Genomic DNA, 15,223 nt, shown 5'->3' with positions numbered 1-15,223 from the left:
ATGCTTGTTGGCAGTGTTTTATGAACCTGAAAGGTAATGGGGCCCATAAAACTCCTTGACACATGTTTTTGAGCTTCACATAATTAGTCTGTACCTCATACTTGAAATGTAAAAAAAGACTAGTTTCTTTTGCCTGATCATCTACCAGCCAAATTTGCTGCTCATAAGAATTTATGTTATAGATTTTTACTCTCTTCTCTTTAAAAAATAATATTTAGGTTCATTGAGGTAGTACATCTTTTATAAAAGGCAAAAATAGCAGTTGCATTATGCCTATCCTGCAAAAACACACATAGCAACCACTCTTCTTCAATGTTATTGAAAACATAAGAAGAAAATTAAGTTTAGAAATATCTTGTTAATGTAAAATCAATATTCTTCATGGAAAATTCAGATTCATCTTCTTGAATGAATTAAGACTCATCTGATCTTCGCAGAAGGAGTGTCTGGGCCTTGGAACAGGGTTCCTGGAGAGCTGGTGGAGATCTTTAATAGAACACTGGATGTGGCACTCACTGCCAAGGTCTAGTTGGCAAGGGGGTGTAAGGTAATAAGTTGGACTGAATGATATCAAGATTCTTTTCCAACCTTACTAATTCTGTGTGATCTTACATAGATCTGTTTTTTTAATCTGTATAGAATCTAGTAAGGCAATGGGGAAGAAATTCTACTATAAAATGATGTTTACGCTGTATGTATATGGACTATACTTGGTACAATAGAGTCACTCCAAAATAGGCTGTAGAAACAAATGTTACTAATTTCTGGTATTCATAAAAGTTTCACATTTAGATGAAAAATTTTTCAAGTGTGGTACAGAAACTAAAATTAACAGAGAACTAAAGCACATTTAAAGTAATAGCTCAAAGCTACCTTTAGAAATCTAGCTTCTTTCAAAAAAAAGCTGTATACCTAATTTCAACAGAGTTAGATATATTGAGAGTTTGCTATATATCTTGATATTATCTGTATGCATTTCATATGTGGAAGCTCTTATTCCTTTGTTAGTTCCAGTGGCTCTGACACCACTGCAAGTTTCCAATGTGTTATTTCAATATTAGTCACCTTAAATTGAAGTAAAGAAGTCTTCTCTTTTCACCATTAATACTCTTTCATCATCTGCAATCGATTTAAAGAGAGGCTTTTCAAGTGTTTCTATAAAATGAACCATTCCTCATCTTGTGAACTTAAACTTGCTTAAGTTCCTTGTTTTTAGGAAATCAGCATTGTGGTATTTTTCCTGGAATTATATAAACTGTTAATATATGTAGGTGTTAAATGTATTAAAAAACATGCATTCTGTCTGAGAACAGTCCCAGCAAGAACTACTTTCAGTGCAGGAGAAAATACACTTTTATGGTTATCACTATTGCATTTTATAGATGCAAGCACTGCAACATTTCATGAACCTTGAGTCCAAGATTCCTGTTAAGTGTACACAGCAAGCAAATGAATTTGCCAATACACATTCTGTAAGGTCTTGATTTTCCTGTCTCTCAGCTAAAATACTACAAAAGGTAGGAACGAACATTTTGACAGATTGCAACCACTTTAATTCCTGCACTACAAGAGTACTTGCATTGAGAAAGGAGGCACAAGTGTGTGCTCTCAGCAGGGACAGCTTCCTGACGAGCAGTAATGTTTCAGACTCAGGTGCCTGTGTTTCCAATGAGGCAAAGCTGAAGTGGGTGATCCCGAGTATCAAATGGTCTTCCCATGTGTTTATCCCTCTGTTTATTTTGTTTTTATCTGAACTGTGAAAGTCTGTCAGAAAAACTATGTTGAACTGAATAGGAGACCAAGACAGGACGGAGAATAGAAGAGATCTCCATAAGGTAAGGGAGTTGTAGGTAAGAGGGAAAGCAACCAACACACAGATAAGCTTCAGTGCAGATTCAGAAACTTTCATTATTTAATGACAGAATTTTCTCTGACAGTTCTCCATCACATGTGCCTGATTTAACTCAAAATTTTACTCCTCCATAATTTCTGGAAATGTGTATTTTTCCCTTCTAAAGAAACTTAAAAATTGAAACAGAAGCAACAACGCCCAACTTACGGCACTATCTCTGATCTTCTGTGAAAGAAAAAAAAGGTGCAGATTTAGAGATGTGGGGGGAAAATGCAACATTTTGATCCCTTAAGTTCAGCTACAGTGTTACACTGTTACATTAAATATATTAATTTATAGAAATATAGACTGAGAAAAGTAAATCAGAAGCAAAGTAAGAACATAAAATTGGTCAAAAGCATACTTCAGAAATGTTGCTATTTGACTTTACACAAGAGCTCTGTAATTCTCATTCCATATGCTTCATGTCACCATCACCTTCAAACAAAGACCAAAACCAACTAGCCATGATTTAAGTTCTACATTTCTGATATTCACTTTTGAAACATTTGTTTCTGTTCCTGGAAAAATGGATACTATTCAGCCAAACCATAGGTGTCCTTTGTCACATGAAACATATAGGAGGACCTCAGCAGTACTGACAGCTATCAGAAATTTAGGGGCTCCTGTCATGACAACTAGTACATAACCATCACATCTACCAGCATTCTGGCAGTCTAAAAGGCTTGTTCAAATTACATGCACTGAAAGCATATTTTTTCCTCAGCATTTCAGTACTACTAACCTTCTGTGCATAATCATATCTGTTGCTTAATATACTTCCAAAATAATTGAAAACAGCAGAAGAAATTTTAAACTAAATTCTAACAAGGTACTTAGACTCAAGACTACAGTATGCTGTATCACAGATTTTATAATTGGGCTCAGAGAACCTGATGTAGGAAGAAAAAAAAAAGATAAAAAAGCTCAATTCTCAAATCTCTGCAGATCTAGCAGTTGGGAGAAAAATTCTCTACACATATATCAAGTTAATTTGTCTGAGAAGTCACTGACAAACTGTGATTCACATAGCAGTACCTGTCATGCCAACTAACAAAAAAGCACTTCAGAAAGTGGCAAGACAAACAGTAGGGGCAATTCACCTGACCTTAGATAAGAAAAATAAGGAAGCAAAACTGAAAAGTACGAAAGATAGAAAACTAATATTGGAACTCAATGCCAACACTGAACACTAAATTTAAAAGGAAGCCCTCAGGAAGGAAATGGTTATCATTTATTATAAACTGTGAAAGGAAAGGTAGTGAAATAAATTGGGAACATGCTCTAATTAGATAATGCAGGAGATGTTTTCTTGTTTTCTACATGTTTGGTCTTTGATGGAGACAAAAAAAAACCAACACAACTATAATTTCCAGGAAACTTACTAAGAAAATGAGACAGGTGCATCATTTGATATTTGTGTCTATGCTTAAATTAAAATACTACAGGAAAAGATTAGTTTCACTCTGTGAAGTTGAGGATTCTAAAGGACAAGCTTTTCCTCTATAAAGAGATTAATTATTGGAGAAAACAACAGAGAATGATTCTTAATACTACCTAGTGTCAGTACAATGCCAATCCTATGAAGCCAGTGTACTATTCATGCCAAAGAATATTCCAACGTATACCTACAATATGCCAATGAATTCCCACATTGCCATCAAACGTCAGGGCTAATTTTTAGCAGTAGCTGGGAGGGGGCATGCCTAGGACAGAGAGATTATTCCTTATCACCCAAGGTCATTGCCAGGTGAAGGGGAAAGGCACTCTCACTTCTGGGGAGAAGGGGTCCCTCCTGGTCAGGAAAAGCTGGCAGGGGAACTGTCAGGTCTTGTTTATTCTCATAGAGTCCACAGTGACCATTTTTGCTTGTGAATCACTCTCTTTTGCACACTTCTATTACCATTGTTGCTGTTACTGTTCATTTCTTATCTCATTTCTATTTCCAGTAAATTGTTCTTCTCTCAACCCACAATGTTTTGTGCCTCCAAGAGGAGGTGGGGTGGAGGGGGGAACAGTGTTTGGGGTCTTTTTAGTGTGAGTACTAAATTGGAGAATACCATTTCTAAACCATGATGAGTAAGGCATCCTTTATTTGTAGACAGGATTAAAGTAGAGGTCTCCAGTTACACAGGCACAACTAGAACTGAACAGCTTTAAGACAAAGAATCCATGAAGATATATTTACTGTGAAAAAAGGTGAAAAGCAATATATTCCTTGAACAAAAACATATTTATAAAACAATGAGCTATAGAAGGCAACAAATCTCTCCAGATGAAAAGGACTGTAGAAATAGCACTTAGACTGAAGAATGGAGAACTGAAGGAATATCTTGGGTCATAAAGCTCAATATCCTTCCAAAAATAACCACAACATTTTTCATATTAAGCTTCTATTTTCTTCATATCTCCTTTTATATTCAAGGTAAGCATTTCAGGTCTTCTTTGTCCCTGCAGCTTCTTATAAACATGTACACATTGTTCACCTTTAAAACTTTTCTTACCTAAGTCATTAGTAGATGAAGGTGTTTCAAATGTTTTAACCCCACTATAAAAGTTTGCATGGTGAAAATGTGTTCAATATTGTTTCAATATGGAAGAGGCTTAAAAAAGAAAAAAAAGGGAATGGTAAAGCTGATAACCTTTGGTACACACTGAAATTCACATAGGTTCCAACTTCTGGGGGAAGACAATTTTTAGTGTCCAGAGTGTGACAATACTGTCAAAGAAATTGAAGAATTTACAGTAAGACAAAACATTGCAAAAAATATTTGGAATTAAAACTGCAAAGATATCCTCAGAAAATCTCAGTAATTTATGCCAACTACATCCCTCAAATTGTGCAAATCCTTTGCTGCATTAATTCAGTACCTTGACCTATAGTCTTAATCAATCTGTATCACAAGCCAATTTTTCTGTGTTTTTCTTCCCTATAGAAATAGTGAACCAGTTACTTGGCATTGAACATTTTAATATTAAATGTGGGTCTTGAAAATAGGAAGAGCAACATCGTAAAAATGTTGTAATGATGGACTGGATCAATGTGATAACACACATGTTAAAATCTTAGCAAGTTGTCTATCTGCCAACAAAGACAAGCACTTCTGCAGCACAATTTACATCAAACTCTAATCTCTATCATGTATCTTAAAAAGGTCACATGAACTGCACTGTGAAAATGTTTATGCTTTCACTGACTTTTATATGGTAAATATAAATGACTACACTGCAGAAATCTAAAGTAAGGAAAAACCTGTCCTGTTCAGATGAAACTGAAATTCTTTGTCAGCTGTTTCTTTTAATCTATAAGGATCTAACTTTCAGAACATTTATATTTGAGTTTGGTGGTTTTGTTTGTTTGTTTGTTTCCCTGGCTGGAGCTGGTAACTTAAAATGAAAATATCTGTGAAAGTTCTTTAAAATGATACCTTAAAAGAATCATAATTCCAGATATTATGCTCTACAAGCACATGTTACGAAAATGCTTTAGAGCAGGTCATTTCATCAAAATTATTACCTTTCAGAAACATTTGGTGATATCAAATTTTAAAGCCTCTTTTTTTTGTTTTAAATATTGATATGGTTTTTACTGAGCACATATATACACAAAACCATATATACTCTCACCTTAGAATGAATGTTCAATAGAGCATTACTGACAGTAGATACTTAGAAAGCTCTGTAAAACCTTTCTGATATTTTTCAACAAAATTATTTTCAATAATAACTCAGGTTACTATATTAGTTCAATTCAGGAAAGAACTTTCTATTTTTTGATTCAAGCTGATATGCAGAACTACATTGGAATTTGTTCAGTATACAAAATAAATAATAGAAACAGCCACATTTTTTTAGGTTGCACACAAGGAAAGTGTCTACCCAAGGTCTAAATAAATAGAAGGTTCATTTTGGCTCAAAATGTGAGAACCTAGTGAACCCTTTCAGTAATACAAGGGAATGGTATCAGTAACAGGTAAACTCTCAATATCCATTACATTTGTATTTGTTTAATTTAAAGCAAGAGAACGAAAGTCATAGACTGGTTTGGTTTCGAAGGGACCCTTTAAGATTATCTAGTTCCAACCCCCACCACCATGGGCAGGGGCACCTTCCACTAGACCAGGTTGCTCAAAGCCCCAGCCTGCCCGATCTTGAACACTTCCAGGGACTGGGCATCCACAGCAGCTCTGGGCAACCTGTGCCAGTGTCTCACCACCCTCACAGTAAAAGACTTCTTATGTCCCATGTGAATCTACTCTCTTTCGGTTTAAACTATTGCTCTTTGTCCTGCCACTACAGCCTCTGGTAAAATATCTTTCTCACAAGCCCCCTTGTTATACTGCAAGGTTGTAAGTAAGGAATTCCCTAAGCCTTCTCTTCCCCAGGCTGAATAATTCCAACTCTCTCTACTGGTCTTCATAGGCTTCAGCCCCCTGATCACATCTGTGGGCTTCCTCTGGGTCTGCCAGAAGTGCCAGAAGCCACTGTTCTCACAGCATTTCAACATTTCTGCGTTCAACTGAACCATTTAATGAGCACTACAACAGCTTAGCTTAAACCCACTTCTGTCATCTGGCTAAGATGTTCTGCCAAACTTTCCACTGGTCTAGTTCAATGGAAAAATTAAATATCCCCTGAAAGGAATATTGACAGCTGAAAGTATGAAGAGTGACAGAGATATTCAGGGTTAAAGGTATCTCTGTTTGTCAGTTTATCATCTCTTAAAACACATTTGTCAAGATCAGCATTATAAGATGATCAGAAAAAAAAAAAAAGAGTTCCAAGAGCAAAGGTCAAAACCATCATAAATTATACTAGGATTAGCAAGAACTCAGAAAGCATTTCCATTTACTTTTTGTTAGACTAGTGTCATATGTAGTGATTATTTTCTTTTCCATATGTAGTGATTTCTCATTTCTGTAAGAATTAAGGACCCTTCTCTCAGAAGACACATAACAGATTCATGAGGTTCTAAAGCTATGCTTAAATAAAGTTGGTCAGTGAAATTCTCCCCTACAATGGATGAAAAAACAGGAATTAACCCAATCAATATAACTTGCAATCTAAAATATTTCTGATCTCGTAGGCATTCTGTTCTTGGCTTTTACTCTGGGCTGTTTCTGGTACAGAAAATACAAACAGAACACATCTGTTAACTATGTTCTGGAATTAACCTCCACACAAAACAAAAACAGAGACAGTCCCACTGTCTCTGACAGACCTTCCAAACACTAGAATGAACAATGGGGTCATAGCATAAATTGCTACTGTCAGTTGCAAGCAAAGGCAGAAGGATGCTTTATTATGTAAGGTATGTGATCCTAAAAACATCATAAAATCGTGCCCTGTTAAAACATCTCCTGTTGGGAGAGCAGGATATGACAGTGGAGGAGAATTCTGAAGCCAAGGGGCAGATAAAGGCATGGGTTAGCTTGGGCTGCAAGAGAATGAGGCAGCCTAGGAGTGGGACCTTTTATTTGGCCATTTAGTGATAGGATAAGGGGCAATATTTTAAAGCATTAGTAACTTCAAATGGAAAGAGGGGAGGTTCACATTAGATATTAGGATGAACTTCTTTAATGTGAGGGTGTTGAGGAACTGGAAGAGGTTGCTCAGAAAAGTTCTCATCCTGGGAACTGCTCAAGGCCAGGCTGATTGGGGCTCTGAGCAACCTGGTCTAGAGGAAGGTGGCCCTGACCATGGCAGGGGGTTTGGGACTAGTTGAACATTAAAGGTCCCTTCCATCACACGAAGAGGCAGAAATATACAAAATAAATAAACATATATAAACAAACTAAAAAAACATCAGAACTATAAATAAGTCACACTAACTGACAGTCTTGAAGGGCACTGTAAAAAGAAAAATTTAAGCTAGAGGTCTCTCTACATATAGTTTATGTTTTGTCCAACAACAAGATACAATTTGGCAAAATAAATAACACTTTGTTCTAGAGAAGCAACTTCCTTATTGCTGCAGTGCTCCACAGGCAATGAAGAGAAGTATCAGGACTTCTCCTAACACTGCAAAAGCAGAGATGATATTCAGGTGAGTGGATGCTACTCAGGAGAAAACCGAAGGGGTTATTGCTCAGAGACCCTTTAAAAAAAATAGTCATACTCCTCACACCAATTAGAGGATTTTTTCTTATCTGAAAGCAATCAAGTGTTTGAAGAAGCAGTCCATTCAGAGATCAAAATAATACACAGGCCACATGTTTTGGAAGAGATCCAAAGATCACATAGATGCAAAGCCCTCTACCATTCAACTTGTTATTCATGACCAGTCCTTTTTTGAAAAACTTGCACAAACTCTTTGAAATAAACCTCTATACCAAAAATATTGGAAAAACATGGTCTAAATACGGGTCATATATTTTCAAATAGTCACCACATAACATTTTCCTATTTGCAGGGCTAACACAAAAGCATGAAGAGATGACTTTCAAAACATAGACAATAAGCATATTTGCCAACCATCTGTCCAAAAAGCAATCTAGCTTAGATTTAAACACAGAAAAAAAATTAAAAAATAGATTCCCAGCCCAGCAGTGGAACAACATACCCAATCAAATGTGAGATCAAGCATGGAAACACTCTAGTTTGAATTTAGCAACAAAGAATATGCAGACCAGGAAGATTGTGGCTAATCAAACCCGCCTGGATTTTCCTATGTATCTAATACTTCTATATGAAGCTCAGTATCCAAGTGCATTTTAGAGTTATGGACAACATTCAATGTACACCTTTAATAAAGAATATTTGACATGCCAGATGCTGGACTAGCTGTCAATGTTTATTTTCCCATGTAATAGCCTTATGGTTAGAGCACTCTCTAAGAAAGTACTAAATTACATCTTAAAAACTGAGATATTTCATACCATCCCCTTCTAGCAGAGGAGAATGAATACACACTCCTAAAGGCTAGGCTCAGGGAAGGACTTTCTACTGCTTCTTTAGTGGAATCAGTAAGGAAAGACCAAAAGATTAATGGGACTCCAGTAGAAGAAAATCTAATCCAGCTCATGTTTACACCCTCTAGTTGGAGCAGTAGAGCTCTACTCCATGGCCCCAGTACCGTCTTCATAGTATATGGTAAGAAAAAATAGTACATTACATAAACAGCACAAAAAAATTGTCAAAGAGGTCTCAATCTCTGTCCTGTCAATTAGGCTGAAAGACATGGAATACTTTTCTACTATGTATTTAATTGAAAATATCAATTTTCTTCTAATTTCCCCTCCCTACCTACTTCTCATCATCCATCCACATCAGTGGTTATACTTTTAATGGAAGTATGAATAGCCGGAATTCAAACATTTGAGAAATTGTAACAGTGTTTACTTAGTCTTAAAGGGCCAAATTCAATATTCAAAGCAGTAAGAAGACATTTCTTGCATTGATGCCAAGGACTTCTTTGTAATACATCATCTGGACAGACTACAGCACAACTGCTGAGACAATCTCAGTGTCAACTTGGTACCCACATTGGCAGGTAGTATGTTGTAGAGGCCATCAAGTTCTAAGCAATAAAGCAACCAATTCTGGTTTTATCACAAAAATTGAGCCTGCTTCAAAAGGAGCAAGTGGGACAGTACATAAAGAAACAGAATTTTAATATTTTACATATCCTATTTAATTTCATAAAAGCATTATTCTTTCTTTCTATATACAAATTAGACTGAAAAAAGTTTGACTTACAACAGCTCTTCTCTATGTCACATTCTGCATACAGAGTATGGGAAAAATACATACACAGTAATTCTTGCAGAAAAATATACTAACATTACAGATTTTTTAAAAATCTGTGGTTCTCAGTTCTGAAAACAGAAGGGACCTGAATGATAACAGATCAATAACAGGAGCTGTAGGCTTTCATTCAGAGCTGACTTGTTTGCATCCAACATAAATGGCAGTGACCATTTACCATCTAACAGCTGTTCAGTAGCCTATACATGATGACATGGTAGCCCCTGGTGTAGAAGTGGCCAGATGACAGTCACAGTTAATTGCCATTCCTGCTAGCAGTCTCAAATAAGGAAACAATAAGACTTGGAGACCATAGCAGCCCATGTCTTTTAGACAGAAAGCAACTCCAGAACAGGACAATGAAAAAGCATTTCTCAAATGAGCCATGTCTACCCAATAAGTAGCAGGATCTCAATTTAAGGTAAGGTTAATATAGTATTTTTTTGTAGTCTAACCCCATCCAGGAACCAAGCCCTAGGCAGCAGCTCACTCTCTCCCCATGAGCAAGACCGGGGAAAGAATCAGAAAGGTAAAAGCCAGGAAACTCATGGGTTGAGAGAAAGATAGTTTGATAGGGAAAGCAAAATTCATGCACACAGGCAAAGCAAAACAAGAAATGACCTCATCCCTTCCCCTGGGCAGGCAGGTGTTCCGCTGTCTCCAGCAAAGCAGGGCTCCATCATGTACAACAATGGAAATGAACACCATCACTGCAAATTTCCCCTTCTTCTTCCCCCCATTTCATACACTGAGCATGATGTCACATGGTCTGGAATATCCCCTTGGTCAGTAGGAGACACCTGCTCTGACTGTGCCTCCTCCTAACCTGCAATGTACTTGCAGTTTCCTCACCAGTGTGGCAATAAGGAAAGCAGAAAAGGCCTTGGTTCTGTGCAAGCCCTGCTCAGCAATAGCAAAAACATCTCAGTATTATGGGAATTACTTTGCATTTTGGACTTTTAGATTCCTTTTTCCTAGTACTATCATTATTTAGTAAGCATAAATGCTGGATTTCATACTGCTCTCTTCCATACACTGTACTCAAAGTAAGGAGGTCAATTTTCCAAGTACCATTCAGTTTTGGTAGCTTCTTTTAAAAAAAATCCATTTACTTACCCTCATAAATATTAACTTAACAGCACAGGGCTCTAAAGTTCTACTCCTTGGGCTTAGAAAACAGTATAAAAAAGGAAAAGTAAAAGCTTGTAACTGCCACAAATTTGCTAAAAGCTGATTCCTATATTACTTTAAAAAGTTACCATTTACATATAAAAAGCCTTTCAGTATTTATAGCAAAGTCAACTGAATAAATGCACTAAGAAGTAGTTCTGGATCAAAACTATGTTATTTACATTCCTGACGTAGCAGGCAGCTGTGATACCACATAGAATTTCCTTAATTTGACAAAACTTTCAAGCATGGTAAAATACTCCAGTTATAAAGAAGAAAAAAAAAACCAACCAAACAAAAAACCCCAACAAACCTATTCATTTTACCTTTACAACAGTAAAAAACACAATGTGAGGCATTCACTGTAGGTACTTCTCTCCGGTTTACCACTGTTTATTAAGCAAGTATGCAAGATACACGTATGGAATCATAAAATGTCACAACTCTTTCAATTCTGAATTGCCATGAAGGTGGCCACCCTCTACCAGGAGAGCCTTCTGAGGCTGTTTTTGCATTTAATGATTCTTCTGCTTAGCAAAATAACTCCTTGTTGCTCACACTAAGGACCACAAACAGTCTATTTCTACTACTTTGTTTTTGCCTTCCCCTGTTGAGAGCCCATCAAATCAGACCATTTTCCTTCAGATGGAGAATATTACATTATATTTATCACTATAGCAACTAACCTAATTGATTTGATGCAGGTTTCTCTTCCACCATAGGATGGAGCCATTATCCCTAAGTATAATCTAAACATTTAAGAAAGAAAAAATTATCAGTTTATCATTTTACCACATCAATAGGTATATCATTGGGCTTCAGAAACTAAAGCATAAATGAAAGTCTAATGGGTTGTACATTTACATCCAGAACATTCTTTACAAATATGTTTATCTGTCAAGTGGAACTTAAGAGTATGGTGTTTACTGGTTGCTCCCAGTAATAGGAAGGACTATTGTACAACAAATACACTTCCAGAAAAAAAGATTCACAAAGTAATTAGGAGAAGGAGAAGCAATGTTCAAAAAACTGATTCAGAAATAAGCCTTTTCAGACTAACATTAAAAATGGAAATAGGCAAGATACATCAAAAATTGTATTTACAGTGCTATTAAGAAAGGAAAAATGGAAAAGTTATTTTCCAGATTTTGTTTTGGAGGCTGCAGGGTTTGTTTTCAGTAGAATGATACAATGAGATAACAAAATATTAAGTTCCTGTAATTAGTTTGATAATATATTCACCTTTATGGTTATATTTCTGTGTTCCTGATAATAAGGTGTGGGGGAAAACAGAGACCACCTTACATAGTCAAATTTCTTTTCTTTTATTTCCTAAGAAATATGGCAATCCTGTTATTTTTAAAAGTCATCATGTACTCCCCAAAACTCAAATTTGTTTTTCTTCAAAAACAAGCATCAGATGTAAAAAGACTGATTAAACTCTAGCTGATTTTTAAGAGAATTCATAAAATCTGAAGTGCTGCTTTACCTAGAAATAGCTTCACTTTTTTTTATCTTGATTTTTCACAGAGTAAAAACCACTTTTTTCCAATGTCTCAAATACTACCACTAGATAAAATGTTCATGATGCTTCATTAACATTTGGAATTGCAATTGTCAAATCAGTGAAGCATTACATAAATGGTGGAGTGCTTTGACACTGCATATTTTAAGCAGCATGGTGCTTTTCAGTGCTATATGAAATGAAGAGTGTACTACATATTGGAGGAATACCATCTACCCTCTCTGAAAGAAATAATTAGAAACTGATCTTTAAGCACACTAGAAAATGCCTTGAGATTATTGACCAACATTTGCATTTTTCATCAGTAAACAATGAACAATCTGTAACAATTCAAATGGATGACTACATTCCTTAGGATAAAACACGGTCAAACTTCTAATTGCTGAAAATAAATGATTTCTGAAGTGTCAGAGTTCACAGTTAACTCTTTTTGAGGCCGTGGTGATTGAAAATGTATGCACAGAAGATCTCATATCTTCTCATAAGAAGCCTGTGATGCTTTGGACACTTCTAACACAAAGTTAACAAAAAATTTCCTATCACTAATACCAAACTGAATTCCCTTTGTCACTGAACTATTCATTCTGTAATATGCACTCCCATGATACAATAAATTATTTTAAAACTCACTATGTTGTTTAGGATATCCTCTACATTATCACATTGAATACAGCATTATGTACAAAATTATATTATTAAAAGTGTGGCCTGTTTAATATAATTTTATTAATGAGAAGTGTAATGCAAAATGTGCTAAATCACAAAACAAAATCCAAAATATGTTATTCTTTTTGGCATAATTCGCTTTCAGTGTCATCAGTATAAAGAACCCCTGAAATACACAAAACAGAAGTGAATTAAAGGTTTTCCTAACCAATTACAATCTTGTTTCAAAAAAAACCCCAGAACACATACATGGAAAAATGGTCAGTGTAATACAGCTGGAGGAAATGGAATAGAGGGTTAAGAAATGCAGCAGGTATGCTCCTGCAAACCAGCATCTCTTTCCTATTCATCAGAGCCTACACCTATTACAGCTCCACCAGACAAGCCTAGTGCAAAATCCTTTATGCTACAGCTAATGAAAGCAATATGCACCATGGGTAAATTACAGACCCCATTCAGCTCAGGGTGGGAAAATACAGTGTAGATTCATTTTGGCAAAGCTGTGTGGTTCCTTCCTGAAAAATTGCAGTTGTTTGGGTTTTTTTTTTATTATTGCATAAAAATTGCTTTTTCTATTCTCTTTGCAAGTTTCCTACTCTGGCGCTATGGACTAATTTGCATTCCCTAACTTGAAGTGTAGGCATTAACTCCATTGACATTATATAACTGTTTGAAAATGATTCTTGCTGAAAGCAAAACAAACAAAAATTACCAAAAACAAACAAAAAGGCAGGAAAAAATAAAGACCTTTTAAAGTATTTCTAGTCCAAGTACTTGATTCTTACAGATACCTTATCTGCAACACTGTAATTAATGGAAAATCTATCAAGCCTGAAAAAAGAATATAAAAACTCAATTGATAACCTGAGATGCAGCTCTAAAACTGGCAACATGGACTTACTAAACTGCTGAGGATATGCTAAGAAAGTGCCAAGATTTGCTCCTATGGAATTTCAGAGGATCACATATGATCCCAGGATGTTAAGACATCTGCCACTTGATGAAGTATGTGCTTCCTAAAAAAATGAACATAAGCAAACCAGCTCCCCGTCATGGAAGGTGGACAGAGTTAGGAGAGTGTGTATGTGGAAGGAGCAGCCTCAGAGCAATCTGGTAACATCTGACAATAAACAGTGAACAGGGATCAGGGCTACTACCGCTAGAAAGTTTGTTTCTAAAATCCAAGAGATCATACTATTTGGACTGGAAATGCCACATTTACAACCTAAGGACAGCTCACTCTCCTGAGAAGCAGCAGTATTAAAGTGCCGGTCTACCTGCTTTGCCATAGGGGAATGCGGGGAGATGTGCTGAGGGGCAAGTCTAAGGCACAGTGCCTGTGCCTGCCAGCTTCAGAGCTTGGCCTTCGCCTGAAGTGTTACCTCACATGGGAAGGGTGTAGATTTATGCCCAGCAAAAGCACCAGGACAAATATGTACTTACTGCAGTAAGCGATTAGGAGACTAGCCAGGATCATGATAGCCCAGAAAGTTGAGGACATGCTTGGCAAGGTGCTGGCATCTTTCCTACTGCTTCTCCTGGGAGATGGAGCCATTGAAGCCACTTCCCCAGCGGGGGGAAAGTCAGACAGTTTCACCAGCCAGCTCTCCCCTCGACTGATGGCCTTGTTCCACGTGTAATCCTCAAGGAAGGCATCTTCCAACGACTCTGCTGTTCATCATCAGCACCATGGTCCTGTCGCAGGAACCATCTTCCAGCCAGAAAGCCAAGGCGACTCTAACGCAAGCGGAGCTTGGGAACAGCGGCCACAGCCAGCTTCCCTCCTGTCACTCTGGTGGGATGCACTAGCATGGAGGGTCTCACTGCGGCTGGGATGCCTCGCGTGGTACTGAGCTTCGAAGACGTCCCACGAATAAGCCTCTTTTTTTTTTATTTTTTTCTTTTCTGTTTTCAATTTGCAGAAGTTGTTCCGCTTGCCGTCCTTCCCCTGCCTCCCCGTCCCGGGGGCAGCCCCGCAGGCGGAGCGCGGGCCCCGGCGGTGCTAACGCGGCGCCTCCCCCGCCCGCCCGCCCGCGGCTCTACGGCGACCCCCGCTCAGGGCGCGGCCGCCCCTCAGCCCAGGCCAGCATGGCCGCGGGGGCCACCGAGGGGCGAGGGCAGCCCGGCGCCACCGCCGCCCGCCGGGCAGGGCTCCGCGGGCAGCTCCGCGCTGAGAGGGCGATCCGCGCCCCGGCCCAGCGCCCGCAGGGCGAGGACAGCCCTGT

At 37.7% G+C, this 15,223-nt stretch overlaps 1 protein-coding gene across 2 annotated transcripts in view; it reads right to left on the bottom strand.

Annotated features, from left to right (window-relative positions):
* TAFA5 (TAFA chemokine like family member 5) overlaps positions 1-15,023 on the bottom strand; it is a 396,302-nt gene extending 381,279 nt beyond the window's left edge. For both annotated transcript variants that reach the window (XM_059472669.1, XM_059472670.1), the window contains exon 1: positions 14,442-15,023. In XM_059472669.1, coding sequence (XP_059328652.1) covers positions 14,442-14,553 — 112 coding nt within the window. In that variant the 5' untranslated portion in view covers positions 14,554-15,023. The remainder of the gene's footprint in view (positions 1-14,441) is intronic.
* Positions 15,024-15,223: the final 200 nt, after the last annotated feature.

The sequence above is a fragment of the Ammospiza nelsoni genome, chromosome 5, assembly GCF_027579445.1.
Source record: "Ammospiza nelsoni isolate bAmmNel1 chromosome 5, bAmmNel1.pri, whole genome shotgun sequence".
NCBI classification, from domain to species: domain Eukaryota; kingdom Metazoa; phylum Chordata; class Aves; order Passeriformes; family Passerellidae; genus Ammospiza; species Ammospiza nelsoni.
This window is presented reverse-complemented; position numbering and strand designations above follow the sequence as displayed.